The 14,787-nt window shown below is 31.0% G+C and overlaps 1 protein-coding gene across 3 annotated transcripts in view; it reads right to left on the bottom strand.

Annotated features, from left to right (window-relative positions):
• Positions 1-14,787, bottom strand: part of LOC143059516 (triple functional domain protein-like) — a 243,653-nt gene that overhangs the window by 31,528 nt on the left and 197,338 nt on the right. For 2 of the 3 annotated variants that reach the window (XM_076233031.1, XM_076233030.1), the window contains exons 42-47: positions 7,671-7,749; positions 7,142-7,263; positions 4,281-4,347; positions 3,330-3,433; positions 1,923-1,992; positions 1,036-1,215 (exon numbers count right to left, since the gene is read on the bottom strand). In XM_076233031.1, the coding sequence (XP_076089146.1) occupies positions 1,036-1,215; positions 1,923-1,992; positions 3,330-3,433; positions 4,281-4,347; positions 7,142-7,263; positions 7,671-7,749 (622 nt within the window). The remainder of the gene's footprint in view (positions 1-1,035; positions 1,216-1,922; positions 1,993-3,329; positions 3,434-4,280; positions 4,348-7,141; positions 7,264-7,670; positions 7,750-14,787) is intronic. The other variant, XM_076233027.1, reaches the window with a different exon arrangement.

The raw sequence follows: 14,787 nt of genomic DNA, 5'->3' as shown, positions 1-14,787 counted from the left end.
CCAAATAATCAAAACTCGCATTTTAAAAATATTTTATATGAATCAAACAGGATTTTTCTCAAAATTTAAGTATAAAATGACAAAATAGGAATAATAAATGCATGCAATAATTTCTGAATTTACAGTATTCCTTTGTGTTCTTATGTTGCTGTCTTGTTGAAATATGCCTCCAATTCCATTTACTCATAATCTTCTGTAACATTTTTGATAAGGGCTATTCCAGAAAAAAATGTAGGGGGGTTGGAAGACAGTTTTTGTCAGTTCCCGCCACCCAGACAATTGTAATTGAGAATTATAGTGCATTATAGTGTGAAAAGTTGCTCTGATACCCATCACCCATGTATTATTAAAAATTAAAATAATGTGCCTTCCAACCTCCCCCCCCCCCTACATTTTTTTCTGGAAAAGCCCAAATTGATTTATTTATTTGATGAAAATAAGTGAATTGCCATGATATATTTTTATTTTATTTTCCATTTTGTATTTCTGACTATTTCTGAATATTTCCTGCACTGGTAAAAATGCAGTAAAGAATACTCTACACTAATTAAGTCAGAGAAGGAAATTCAGGACTTTTGGACAAGGAATTGAAAATTCAAGACCTCTTTCACTTGTTCAAATAAAATTAAAGAACCTTAGTGAGCGCGCTCACATACCCCAAATTGTCGTTGGACAAATAAAATAACTGTTAGAAAACAAATTGAATTATAATTTCCTGTCGATATGCACATCTACCATGTCTACATAGTATGTACTTATTATCTAAAAGGTTTCATGAAATTCTGTTGTGTGGTTTCAAAGGAGTTGTAATGACAAACTGTGCTTTTTTTAAAAACTTTTTTGGATTCGAGCGTCACTGATGAGTCTTTTGTAAATGAAACGCGCGTCTGGCGTATATATAAAATTTAGTCCTGGTATCTATGATGAGTTTATTTGCAGTATTGAAGCAACTAAGATCAAACGGACAGATGGGTCAAAAATATGATATACAACTTTGTTGTGTGGGGTAAAATTACAGTTGTTAATTCTACCTACCCTGAGTAGAAGTTGATACTTCATAATCCTCTGCACTGGCTTAATCAGAAGGTCAGGTAACATTAACCGATGACCTAATTTCTGTCGAATGTCTTCAAACACTTCTATATATTCAGCGACAATGTACTCAGATTTGGGTTTATTTTCACAATATTTAACATACATATGTAAACGACGTTCCTGAAAATATATAATTTTTTTTTATGTTAGATAAAAGTTCCTGGTTTATAATCAAGCTATTTTGCAAAGATTGTACATTTAGTTTAGTTTTTTAAAAAGAAATTCAACAATCTTTCCTGCATAATGTGACAAGAAATTACTGAAGCTTGAAGCCTTACTTACAATTGCTTATATTTCATATTCTTATTATTCAAGTGTTTTTAAAATTTCATAAGCACTGCCTTATAATTAAGGCCAATAACTGCATTCTGTTGTTTTTTTCCCATCTGATATTTTCTTTCCAAAATATAACCGTTTTTGACATTATCACTTTATCCACATTTTTTCGCATTTGAAACTTTTTCATATTGCAAACTAAGCTCATGACTCTCAATAGTAATTCCAAGGACACATATCCCTCAAAGAAAATACAGAAAATTTCCAAAATCATCACATTTAAAGGAACAATATTGTGTACTTAGGTATATTAAAAATACATGCATTTATGCAATACTGTTTGAAAATCATTTAAAGAATTAGTACAAGTTAATACTTAATGACAGAAAATTTCATAGAAAAATTTGTTAAATTTCATCATGTTTCCAGCTTCTTTTTTTTTATATCAATCTGATAAAAAAACTTCCTCTAAAACATTTCATTACAATTAGTTTCATTTTTAGTATTGTAATCTTTACTTTCATTTTCTCAGTATCCTAAGCTCTACTTACATATCGTGTGAATAAACTGCCAAGCTGATCAACATCCCATACTGCCTTTTCTATCTCAGGTGAAAAGTTCCTACAACAAAACATTCAAGTGAATATAGGGATATAAAAGAAAAATTTGTTTTACAGCTGACAAAGGAACTAAATGTGGTTCAATTCATTCTAAATACACCTGAAAGATCCTGATGAAAATCCTTTATAAATTTATGATAACGACTCAAGTCCTTGGTTGTATTGTGTCAGGGTTCTTTTATAGCTTACTTATAATAGGGTAAAGGTTTTTCTCATTATTTAAACCTGTTCAGGTGACGTTAAGATGCTTACTTCTACTTCATTTGGTCCCTGGTGTCTATTTTTCTCATTATCAACCATACCACATCTCCTAATCTTTATGCAGTACAGATTTTCACAAATCTATATTGCCCACACTGAAATACCTCCACTGTATCTTAGAAACTATTAAACTTAATGTTGAATATCTCATTATTGATCAATGAAAACAAGTCAAATGAACCTACCAGACAGATATGTCCACCTCAAAACTTTGAATAAGATATATGAAGTATTTTGGCGGTTTATATTTTGGCGAATTCAAAACTTTTATCAATACCTTTGCAAGTGCACTTTTAAATTGGCAGAAATTATTGTTGAGATTTTGTTCTATCCACAAAAATTAGTAAAATTTAAACCCTGCGAAAATAGCCTGCTATACAGTATACATGCATATCGTCTTATTTTCATAATAACCCCTGAAAACTGATCAAAATGTCTGTTTTTATATTCAAAACCCTAAAATACCATTTAATTGTGGGTTGTTTTTTTTTGCAAAATGAATTAATGCTCAACACAGCAATGATTTATTCCTACTGTGGATTCATTTATTTTTGTGATTATCAATTTTTGTGGATTGAGGAAATATTGCATTTTTCGTGGATATTTAATTTCGTGGTTTTGCCAATATCTACATACAAAGCCTATTGAAAATTTGTAATTCATTGAATATTTGAATTCATGATTAACCTGTATCCATGAAAACTGGTATCTAACAACTAATAAAGATTCCACAGTATATGAATTATGGAAAAGCATAACCCGTATAATTCAGTCCCTCCCCGTAATCGATCTCTCCTACTTGCGAGGGCCTGAATTCCTTATACGATAAAAACTCTTCACGAATCCTGGATTTTGATTGGTGCCCTGTAGAAGAGGTGACTAATCAGTAATTAGCTCTATTTTATCGAGATAGGTAAATCCCGAGCTAATTTCGAATGGTTGATTGAAGATTTTTCATTGTCTATGCATTCAGGCGTTAATGTAGTAAGTGGGAATATAACGACTGAATAATTCGGGTTAGGAAAAGCAGGGTAAACTTTCAAAGCCATCAACCCTATAAATACATAAAAGTCTTACTCTCTATGCCAGTCATATATCTGGTGTATATTTCCAAATACTATTTTATCTTTTCCTTGTAAATCCTCAGGCATCCCATGTTCCTTCAAATATTCCATATAACCCTGGAATTAAAGGATATAATTTAGATAAGGTTATTATTAGATTCTAAATCTATATATATATAGACATACAATTTTCTAAAAAAATAAAAATAGCATGCTCAATATACTGACAATTTCTAACTAATGTGGTATGATCAACATTGTAGTTCGTACCATAAATAAAATCTGCAGCAGTTTTTTTTCCATTCTTTGTAAAAGCTTCAACTTTTTTGCCCATTTTTTATGCCTTTGTGAGGTCAATCATTTGTTTAATAAATCCCCCATTTTGTTTTAATACATGTAAAGTTATCTTTGAAACAATTGATATAGTAGCATTGTTGTGGTCAATAGATGATAGCATTTCAAGATTACTTAACCAGTAACTTTTTGTATAACTGAATCTTATTGTCTGCATATGCATATATATATCATCAAAATCTTTGGATGGGGTTTCGGTGGCCGTGTAGTCTAAGAAGTTCCTACTGTAATCTCTAGCCAGTGAACACTGAGGTAGTGAGTTTGAACCTGGCTCGTGTTGGTGCACTTAACTCCAATCTTAATTGACTAGGATTGTCAGTTTTCCAATAGTTTGGTGGTTTTCTCCCTGAACTCCGTCTTCATCCACCAATAAAAACTGGCCCCACAAAAAAGCCCAAAAGTGGAAGTTAAAAATGGCGTTAAAACACCGAAAATCAAATCAAATCAAATCAAAATCTTTGGAAATTGTTTTTGCTCTTTTTATTTTTAAAGTGAATCAGCTTAAATGAAAAACGAAATTGTCTTTTCCAAATTTTTGTATTAAAATGAGGATTAGAACTAAATTGACCTCCTTGTAAATTTAAAATTCATATTCCCATATTAAGTTTACCTCTACAATCAGTCCTAAATCTTTAACATAGTCTTTTTCTGTATCTAGTAATTCTTGCATCACATAACTGAAATGTACAAGTTAAACTTTAAAACACAAGAAAAGCTAGGATTCAATTACCATTGTGACCTAATTTTTGTAGCTGTACATCTGTTTATTACTGAAACTATTTCTTTATTTATTATTTATTTAATTAATCAATTTTCTACTGAAATAAGTTGTAAATAATTTGAATCTAAGGCCACACCAAATTAATTAGTAGTTCTTTGGAAAACCCGCACCTAAATTGCCGAAATTAAAATAAAAAAATAAAAATAAATTTCCCGCACCTCACCTGCCAAAACCAAAAAATAAAAATAAAAATAAAATTCCCGCACGTCGAAATAAATCCGCATTTTCGACGAACTCGATTCCGGTATTAAAAAAAAATCTTTATCAATTAAGCGTTTGAAAATATGCAGTGTTTGTCATTTGTCAAGCATATTTTTGATTCTGATCAAAAAAGTTGCAAAGATGGAAAACGTGCTGATTGTTTCTGTGGTGAAACATTCAGACAAAAATAACAACAAGGCATACATATTAAAAAATACGGCAACACAAACAAAATGTCGGACATTCAGGGAACTATATCAAGAAGCCATTGAACGATGTAGCGATGCACAAAGTGAGATTAATATGAGGCAGGCATTACCTGTAAATGGGGACGAAGTCTGTATGAATTATTTTTTTTGTAACTTAAATATTTGTTAAAAAAAAAAAGAAACGGAAATACCGTAACGTTTCCGATTTTGGTTCTGTTGTAGTTGTGACGTTATTTAAATTATGACGTCATATGCAATGTAAACAAAGAAACGCTATCATCAGGTAACGTTTTTCATATCAAGGAATTATTAAAAATGAAATTGGTATTGCGCGTTCCTTCCTATTTTATACTAGACTGATAAATATATATTTTACTCAAAGTTTCATACAAACGAGACCGGAAAAAGAAAGTACATAGTACATTTCTGCGCATGTCCGGGATTTCAAAACATGACATAAAAAAAATTGAACGATTTTGAGTTCATTAGTACAATGAAAAATTCGGGAAATTTTCCCGAATTTTTTTTTTATTGAATTTTCTACTGTTATTGGGGACTTCGTCCCCATATTAATATTAAAACCATACAAATAAGTAAGTCGAACAGTTTCGACGATTCTAGTATCGAAATATCTGACGAAAATATGGTATGGTCAATGATGCATCTGGTTGAAATCTTAGTTATAACATAGGCTTATAAATGTAGGTTATGTAGGTATTTCCATGTTGGTATGTTTTGGTGTAATTTATTTTCTGATATTTAATTGTAAAGTAGCACTAGCTAGAACCCCCAGTTTCCACTGTGCTTGGATTGACTGGTTAGTGATCCATATGCATAAACACAAAACACACACCATGCAGTTATGTTTCAAGAAGCTAGCTAGCATACTACAGAGGGTGTCTAAGGACCAGAAGGTGCATATACTACAGATGAAAGCAGTGCATATTAAAAGCAGATAGCCATATAAAGTTCATGCATAAAAAAATATGTTCAAAAGTGTATATTTGTGCAGTGTTAATTATACAAACAACAAAACAAAATGAAAAAGAATGCAGAAAGTTGAAATACATATAAAAAGGGAGATAATTTAACTATATCAAATTATGTCCCCTTTCAATAAGTGAGTTGAAAATTCAGTTGCTTCTTTTAGGTAAAAAATATAAAAATTGAGAGAAAAAAAATATCGCTCGCTCCATATTTCTTCAAAATTTGAGGCGAAGAAATTAAAAATATAAATTTAAATTTCGCTCGCTCGCCCCATTTTTTTTGGGTAAAATCTCAAAGAACTATTAATTAATTTGGTGTGGCCTAACGGCTCTAGTAAACTAATATGATTTTTGTTGTGTCTAAATATTTAGGTTTAGAAAATATCTGGTAAGAATTTATTTTGTATTGTGTTAGAATGCTTTTTTTTTATTATCATACAGTATTGTGCATTTTTATCAATTTTAATCAGATAATATTAAAAGATTACGTTACAAATACCAGAAGAAAACAATTTATATCTCTGATAACATATATTTTAAAATGCATTAAAAATGGATTAATGCATTTCCAACCATCAATGCATAATGTAGCTATTTCGTGTACTGACACAGTTTAAATTTCAACGTAAAACAAAATATGAACTATCATTTTAATCCCAGCCTATACAACAGGGCCCCTGTGAGTGACAGAGAGGTCAAAGTAGCTGGTCTTTAAAGAAGTTCAAGCCCATCACCACAGCAGTAGGTCTGATATGGATACCTCATAAATTACACTAATTTTCACATTAGGGGAACGAAACAGGCATATATATACATGTACTATTTGGATCCATGTCATAAATTACACAAATTTTCACATTAGGGGTGGAAAAACAGGGCATATAAATGTACTATTTGAATTCCATAAATGGTTAACTACATGCAATGTAAAGAATGTTACTTGTCAAGGCTTGTAGCTTTCTTTGTGATCTCAAAAATTATGTTTGCAGTAGAGAGGGATGGACAGGGGAATTCACACTTCCCTAACCTATGCATAACACCCACTTTCCTCCCACTGACTCTAAGACATAAATATATACAATTTTTTTCCTAAAATATTCCTATTGATACATGTACTCCCCTCTGCCCCCATTTCCTGCATGCCCCTCATTCCCATATTCCTTAACCCCTATCTAATGCCTTAGTCAAACTGACAAAAAAGATGGTAAAACATATATCCAAAATTTTTAGCAATGAAAATTAGATTTTTGTAAATGGAACTTTTTGTTTCATTTATTATATGCTTCTTTCTTACCTTCTTTTTTCTCTATACATTTCCTTTTTCTCTTCTGTCAGCTCGGATACCGGATCATCAGCAGTTTCACCTCCTGATTCTGAGGACAGCTGATGGTCAAATGGATTGTCATGGTTAGGGTCCTGTAAAACAGAAAACAAAATCATCTATACTGTAATCAAAAAGAGTTCCCTGTATCTTTAATATAGTGTGTCATTCTATGTTGCAAAGTAACACTTTTTCATGTAAGGGTGAAGGATGGCACCTGTTAAAACGTTTAAATCTGCTGCATTTAAATGCACCCATCTTAAGTCAGGAGCATGTTGTTCAGTGGTTGCTGTTTGTTGGTTTGGTTCATTAGTGTTTCTTGATTCTCATTTTTTATATATAGACTAGAGTGGGCCCATTAGACTGTTGGTTTTCCTGTTTGAATTTTTTTACACTAGTCATTTTAGGGTCCTTTGGAGCTTGCTGTTAGGTGTGAGCCAAGCCATACCACATTTATTTATTACAAAATCAGATAGCTGGTCCCCTTATAATGATAACCTACCCCAACTCTTTGGTTGACCATATCTTCAAGATCTTTCACTGCATTCTCTGTATCTGGTTGTATTGTCAATGTTGATGCCTGTAAAAAGAGAAAAGAAAGATAAATATTACAATTTTCAAACTCCTGAGGATTAGGAGAAAGTTCAAAAATACTTACAACATTAAGATACGAAACGAAACAGGATCCATACGCATTTAAATTTAAACAAATGAAGCCACAATAAGCTTTCTTTAAACTGGAGGGCAACTTAGATATTCGAAAGGGTCAAAGATTAGTTATTCCCGGTTGCACCAGAAGTTATATTTGAAATATTTATATTACATAACTGATAAATATTAATTTTCCTGCCAGAACTTGCATAGTTAAATTAAGATATAACATTGTATTAAATAAGTTATGTGGCTTAGAAACTGTCAGTTAAATATTACTGACCCAAATTTCATAAAATGGCATGGCATGATGAGTGTTATAATTTAAAATTCCAAGAATCTTTCAAGTATCATTTCAAATATGTGGAAATCAAATCTATCTTGAAGTGTTTCTAGGCATCAGGAAGAACATATATTTCTCAGTAAGATATACCAAAATAATTTAAAGGATGGAATAAAATCTTGCAATTTTTTGGCGTTACAATGTTTATTTTAGAAGAGTAAATGTACTCAATTCGTTCTCTTTTATATGGTACCACTGCTCAATTATTCTTTTTTTTCTAAAATTGCGATACAACATATCATTTCTTAAGCGGTACCACAATGTATTTCAGTAGTATAAATGTACAATACCTCCCAAGCAAAATTATTTAAATGAAAATCATTCCTTTATTCAATCACAAATGGAGACACAGTATTTTTTAAGAACTGCAATAGATTTACTTGTAATTTCTGGCAGTTCCAAAATGTATCTCTGTAGTATAAATTTACCAAATACTTTCTAATTGTGAAAACTCTTCAAAATTATTTGAATAAACATCATGCCTTTATTCAATCTGAATGAAAAAAATGTTTTTTAAAGAATAGCAATATAACTTGTAATTTCTAGCAATACCAAAATGTACCTCAGTAGTATAAATTTACTCAATACCTTCTAATTGTGAAACCTCTGCAAAATTATTTGAATAAAAATCATGCCTTTATTCAATTTCAACTGTATTTTTAAGAACTGCAATACAACTTGTACTTTCTGGCAGTACCAAAATGTATCTCATTAGTATAAATGTACTGAATACTTCCTCTTTGTGAAACCCCTGTTCAATTATTCAAATGAAAATCATTCCTTTATTCAATCACAAATGGAGAAGCAGACGGCACATTGATCTACAGAACCCCTACAAATAAGCTGCTGTTATATATTTTTGATGTACATGGTGTAAAAAATCTAACATAACTAATGTGTAAAAATCAATACGATATCTACAGAACTTTGTCCTGTTGCAATCAATATCGGCTGTCTATTGTTACAGAAGTCAACATTTCTTTCTCAAAAATATCAGATCTAACTGTTTTGGTGTAAGATGGAAGAATCTAAATGGGGGATGCTTTCTCAAAAATATCAGATCTAACTGTTTTGGTGTAAGATGGAAGAATTTAAATTGGGGATGCTTTCTCAAAAATATCAGATCTAACTGTTTTGGTGTAAGATGGAAGAATTTAAATGGGGGATGCTTTCTCAAAAATATCAGATCTAACTGTTTTGGTGTAAGATGGAAGAATTTAAATGGGGGATGCTTTCTCAAAAATATCAGATCGAACTGTTTTGGTGTAAGATGGAAGAATTTAAATGGGTAACTGGTTGATTATATGTTATAAAAGATGAAATTTGTTTATTTTTTTTTATCCTTGATATCAATGTAATACCTAACAATACAACCTGGTATGTGTTACAGAAGGCAAAATATTTGATGTTCAGTGAAACAGAGAAAGTCTAGAGGATCACCTAACATGATCCTAAGTTACAAAATGTAATCAAATATTTCAGTCTTAAATCAGTGTGCATCTACTATCTAAGGTAAAAGATGTCAATAATATTCTTAATCAACAATACCACAATCTGGTTATGGAGAAATAGGGAGATTTAGCCAACTAAATTAATTTTATGAAGTTCCTTAATCAAAATCTACATTAATTGTGTCATGACTGGCTCATCCCTACTTATAGATTAAGTCAAATCCTTATTCTAGAGGAGATAGACAATGATTAAGTAAAGATTTTCCCCTATGAATTTACTTTAAAACTGATTTTTGTCAAAGGCCAACAGAACTGGTGTTTCTTGTTGAATTCGATATACATTTAAAAAAATACATTAATTCATAAAGCTTTAAAGTTACAAACTAATTGACCCCAGAGTTAAAAAATAAATCAGTATATTACAATATGTAATATTATCTTCAAATCCTGATTACTACATGTATGTTCATATTATCTGGGATAATTATATGACAACCAAGTTTAGGCTAGCTCCAGTATATAACTATAATACTGTTATAACAGATAAGTAGCACTTTCAAGTCACTTTCACGTCTAGCATTTGCAATCTTTTATGTTGTACTATATATTTTCATGTCACTATGTCATCTTGTCCTTTTAGTCTGTAAAACTTCCTATTTAATTTTCAATTCTCTAGAGTATTTGTACCTGTAACTCAAAACTGATCGTAATATAGGGGTTTAGGGTGATTTTTGGTGGCCATTGAACACCATTTAAGTTTCTTTCCACCATCTTTTCTTACAATCAAGAAAAGCTTCAATATGAAGAGACCGTAAACAATTTAGTGATAGTGATAGTATTTTGTTGAGCATTTAGATTTAAAGAAGGGTCCAAAACTTAAAAGTCCATGTTGATCTATTGTAAAACCTTAAGAAAATGTTAAATATAAAATTAAGAAGATGTGGCATGATTGCAAATGAGACAGCTCTAAAAAAACCCAAATTGCACAGAAATTAACATCTATAGGTCACACTATGGCCTTTAGTAATGGGCAAAGCCCATAATGCATATTCAGCTACAGATATAATTGTAGAGTCAATGTTGATGGGGAATAAAATTTTCAGTAAATTGTAAAGTTGATGTTGACGGGGTGTAAAATCTTCAGTAAATTGTAAAGTCAATGTTGTAAGGGTGTAAAATATTCAGTAAATTGTAAAGTCGTTGTTGATGGGGTATAAAATTTTCAGCGAATTGTAAAATTGATGTTGACGGGGTGTAAAATCTTCAATAAATTATAAATTCGATGTTGACTGTAAAATCTTCAGTTAATTGTAAAGTTGATGTTGACGGGGTGTAAAATCTTCAGTAAATTGTAAAGTCGATGTTGACAGGGTGTATCAATAATTAGAATGTGACATGAAAACAAACCACAAGTAATAAACAATGATATGCATTCATAGATAAAAGTTGTTTTACAGAATAATTAGCTGGATGTTATCCAGGAAGGTTTAAAAACAATGGCATTCTTTCAAAGTTATAAGGGTTTGCTACATTAAGAAATTCAATTAGAATACATAGAGCAACAAGAGGCTGACAGGACTCACAATGTATGGTACTTTTATAAGCCTTTTCAGAATCTAATGCATCCTGTGTAATATTTTATAAAGTGTACACCAAAACGTCGTGATTGGTTTAAAATGTCATAAACAATGGAAATTCAACCAATGACGTGACGTTATTTTCATTTTGGTGTACGAACAATGAAATCACCCTCGATTCTTTAGATTCTGAAACAGCCAATTGTAAGACAAGTCTGGATTCTGAGTTTTTTTCACATATGAATTAATGAAACTTTGAATATGGATGCACTTCTTGCATTGAAATAGAAGAATTAAGGTTGTTAAATATTTTGCAACTTTTTGGTTCATTTGGAAACTATTGTACAAAATTTACAGATGTACAAATATTCTTTTGCTTTTGCTTTATATGAATGAAAAACAAATAACAAAATGTTTTTAGAAAATGTGTGAATCAATTGTGTTCAGCCTATCTTTCTGAACTTAACAAACTTATTTAAATATGTGACAATTTAAGGACGAATTCTTTTTTTCTTTAAAATTCATTGTTGAATTTTATTTCCTACTTCTTCCGACAATTTCCTACTTTCAAAATTTGTAACTTGGCTACACAGTATACAAAGTCAAACAATTTAAACAATTTCGTTAACTTGCATTATGTAATTAAAATAGAAGTTTAAAAATATTTTCAGAAACCTATTAAAAATGTCTTTAAAAAATATATGATCATACTGTTTTAGAACCCAATACTAGTCTAAATTGTTAATGAAATAATACAATTTGTTTTTATGTACCTTATAAAAAATTAAAGGAAAATGATTTACCTGAAAGCGTTTAATTAGTTCGGCTACCACTGACATACTTGTTATTATTTATCAACAATATAATATTCTGTAGAATATCATAACCTATTTATTATGTCCATAGTATGAGGTCTATAAATAAGTCATAACTTAATCTTCAAAGGGGCCCATAAAGGGAAAAGAAAAACTATACACAATTTAGAAATTTAACACCTAAACAAGTTTTTTTCTATTTAGAATCTTAATTTTTTGCCTTATATTTTCTAACAATTATGTATCAATCTTTATAAAAAAAATAGAGGTAATTTATTTTGAGCGACTTCTCTGAACCCTGTGGGTAACCTCACTGAGTTAATAATGATAACCTACGTGTAATTTCCTGATAAAAGATCCTGATTATTTGCATCAAAACAGTAACTTCTTTATAACTTGGTCAAACAATACCTACTGAGTGATAGTGACAACCGATTACTAAGCTCTTATCTACAGGAAGTCAGACTAAACAATAAGAAAAAAAAGGGGAAGGCTTTCCTTTAAGGAAGGAAGGAAAACAAACAATAAGAAAAAAAAGGGGGAGGCTTTACTGAAAGGAAGGAAGGTAGACAAACAATAACCTAACAGACAAAACTGGGGGAAGGTTTCCTATGTAACAATGTCAAACTATCAATGAGTAACAATGTGAATAATATGCTGATTTCCTGGAGGGTAAAACTTTCTAAAAAACATAGACCATAGAAGTATAAGATACAAGAGGCAGATTTAGAGGGGGGTCACCTTTTCTGGGGAAAAAATGGTTCACTATATAGGGAATCACTGAACCATAACCAGAGCTGGTCCCCTCTTAGGCAGTCAGTGGGCCCTCACTTATGAAAATTTCTGGATCGGCTACTGGATACATTGAATTTGCACCAATGATAGTTTTCAATTGTTTAGGAGGGAGGAGGGGATCTATATGTGATTTGACCATATGTTATGATAAGCATGATAAATGCAGGGTATCTTATGTTTTTTAACAACATCTTGGTGTAAGTGACTATATAAATGCAGGGTATCTTATGTTTTTTTCACAACATCTTGGTGTAAGTGACTATATAAATGCAAGAGAAATGGTAATTCTTTGATTAATGGATTATACAAATGTATAGACAAATGAGAAACAGAAGTTACACCAATAATTGTAAAAAATCTTAGTTTAATGTGATATGTCATCCTGTTTCCATTATTCTTAGCTCTGTTTTGACATAATTTAGAGTAATGTTTATATATTTGGCAACCTGTACATGTCTTATCATACTGTGAATTCACTATTATTCGTTGGATACCAATTTTCTCGGATTTCGTGGGAACTGGTGAACCAAGAAATTAAATGTTCAAGGAATAACATATTTTCTATAGGTGTATATGCAGACTCTTTCAAAACCACGAAATTTAATATCTACGAACATGTAAGTTTTCCTTAATCCACGAAAATTGGTACCCAAGAAAATAAACAAATCCACAGTAGTTAGTTTCAAGATGGAAAACCCTACAAATTGGCTAGTTCTAACTTTTTTTTACTCTCATAAGTCCATAAACCTAAAAATTCAATTGTTATGGCCTAATAATATGTCATGGCCCTCTTCATTCATACTATACTAATGATACAATCTCCTTCTGATCTGACACACGCTGGTGTCTAATTTGACACTTAACTATTTTTTCTCCTTTTATGAACTTGAAATGGATCTCATTAAAATTTAAGTTCAATAATATGACAATATTAAATACAGATAATTCTGTCTTTAAATTGTTTTCTTATATATGGATTTTTCATAGTGTCATATTTTTATTACTAAACCAGAAATTTATCTTTTTTTTTTGTTAAAAGAAACTGTAATTTATAGCCAATTATCTTTTAATCATCTTTCAAGTTCAAATTATGGGTTAGACTTTAGAAATGTGACTAATTATATCTTAAAAGGCTTGTATACAAAGTCTAGAGAAAAAGTCAACAAACACTGGATAAAACTTACTAATTTAACATAATGATCAAGAGATAGGTGGTAGAAGATATTTTATTAGGGGTTTAAAAAGGGGGGTTGGTAGATCAGACCAATTTGCCTACTTTTTCAAGTCCTTTATAGCTATAATGGACTTAATATTTATAAAAGTTTTATTTTTGTTCCTGAAAATTAGCACTCGTTTACAAGAATGAATCTGGTATAATTTTATTTCAGAAACGGAGGAGCATGGATTTAAAGACCTAAAATACAAAGTACTGTCTTTTTATCAGAGAGATGAATTAAGTTACTTATCAAAAGCTCAGGCAGTCATTATGGTTGTTTAAATCCACACATGTGATCCATCAATAATGTGAGAGAAAACAAGAATGTGTCCTCAGTACACAAATGCCCCACTCGCACTATCATTTTCTATGTTCAGTGGACCGTGAAATTCGGGTAAAATCTCTAATTTGGCATTAAAATTAAAAAGATCATATCATAGGGAACATGTGTACCAAGTTTGAAGTCAATTGGACTTCAACTTCATCAAAAACTACCTTGACCAAAATCTTTAACCTGAAGCGGGACAGACTGAAGAACAGACAGACAGACGAACGGACAGACGGACGAACGGCCGCACAGACCAGAAAACATAATGCCCCTCTACTATCGTAGGTGGGGCATAAAAAGAAAAAAATCCTCTAATGATTTTTTAAATGGAACATCCCATATTTCAGTACCTTAAATAGTACATCACATGTAGTATTTGAAAACTGTTGGCTGTTCACTATATTTTTTGTGTTTTTGTCATGCTTTGTTGATCCATCTTTGAC

The sequence above is a fragment of the Mytilus galloprovincialis genome, chromosome 14, assembly GCF_965363235.1.
Source record: "Mytilus galloprovincialis chromosome 14, xbMytGall1.hap1.1, whole genome shotgun sequence".
Classification (NCBI taxonomy): Eukaryota; Metazoa; Mollusca; class Bivalvia; order Mytilida; family Mytilidae; genus Mytilus; species Mytilus galloprovincialis.
The sequence above is the reverse complement of the archived record's forward strand: the minus strand, read 5'-3'. Positions and strand labels throughout refer to the sequence as shown.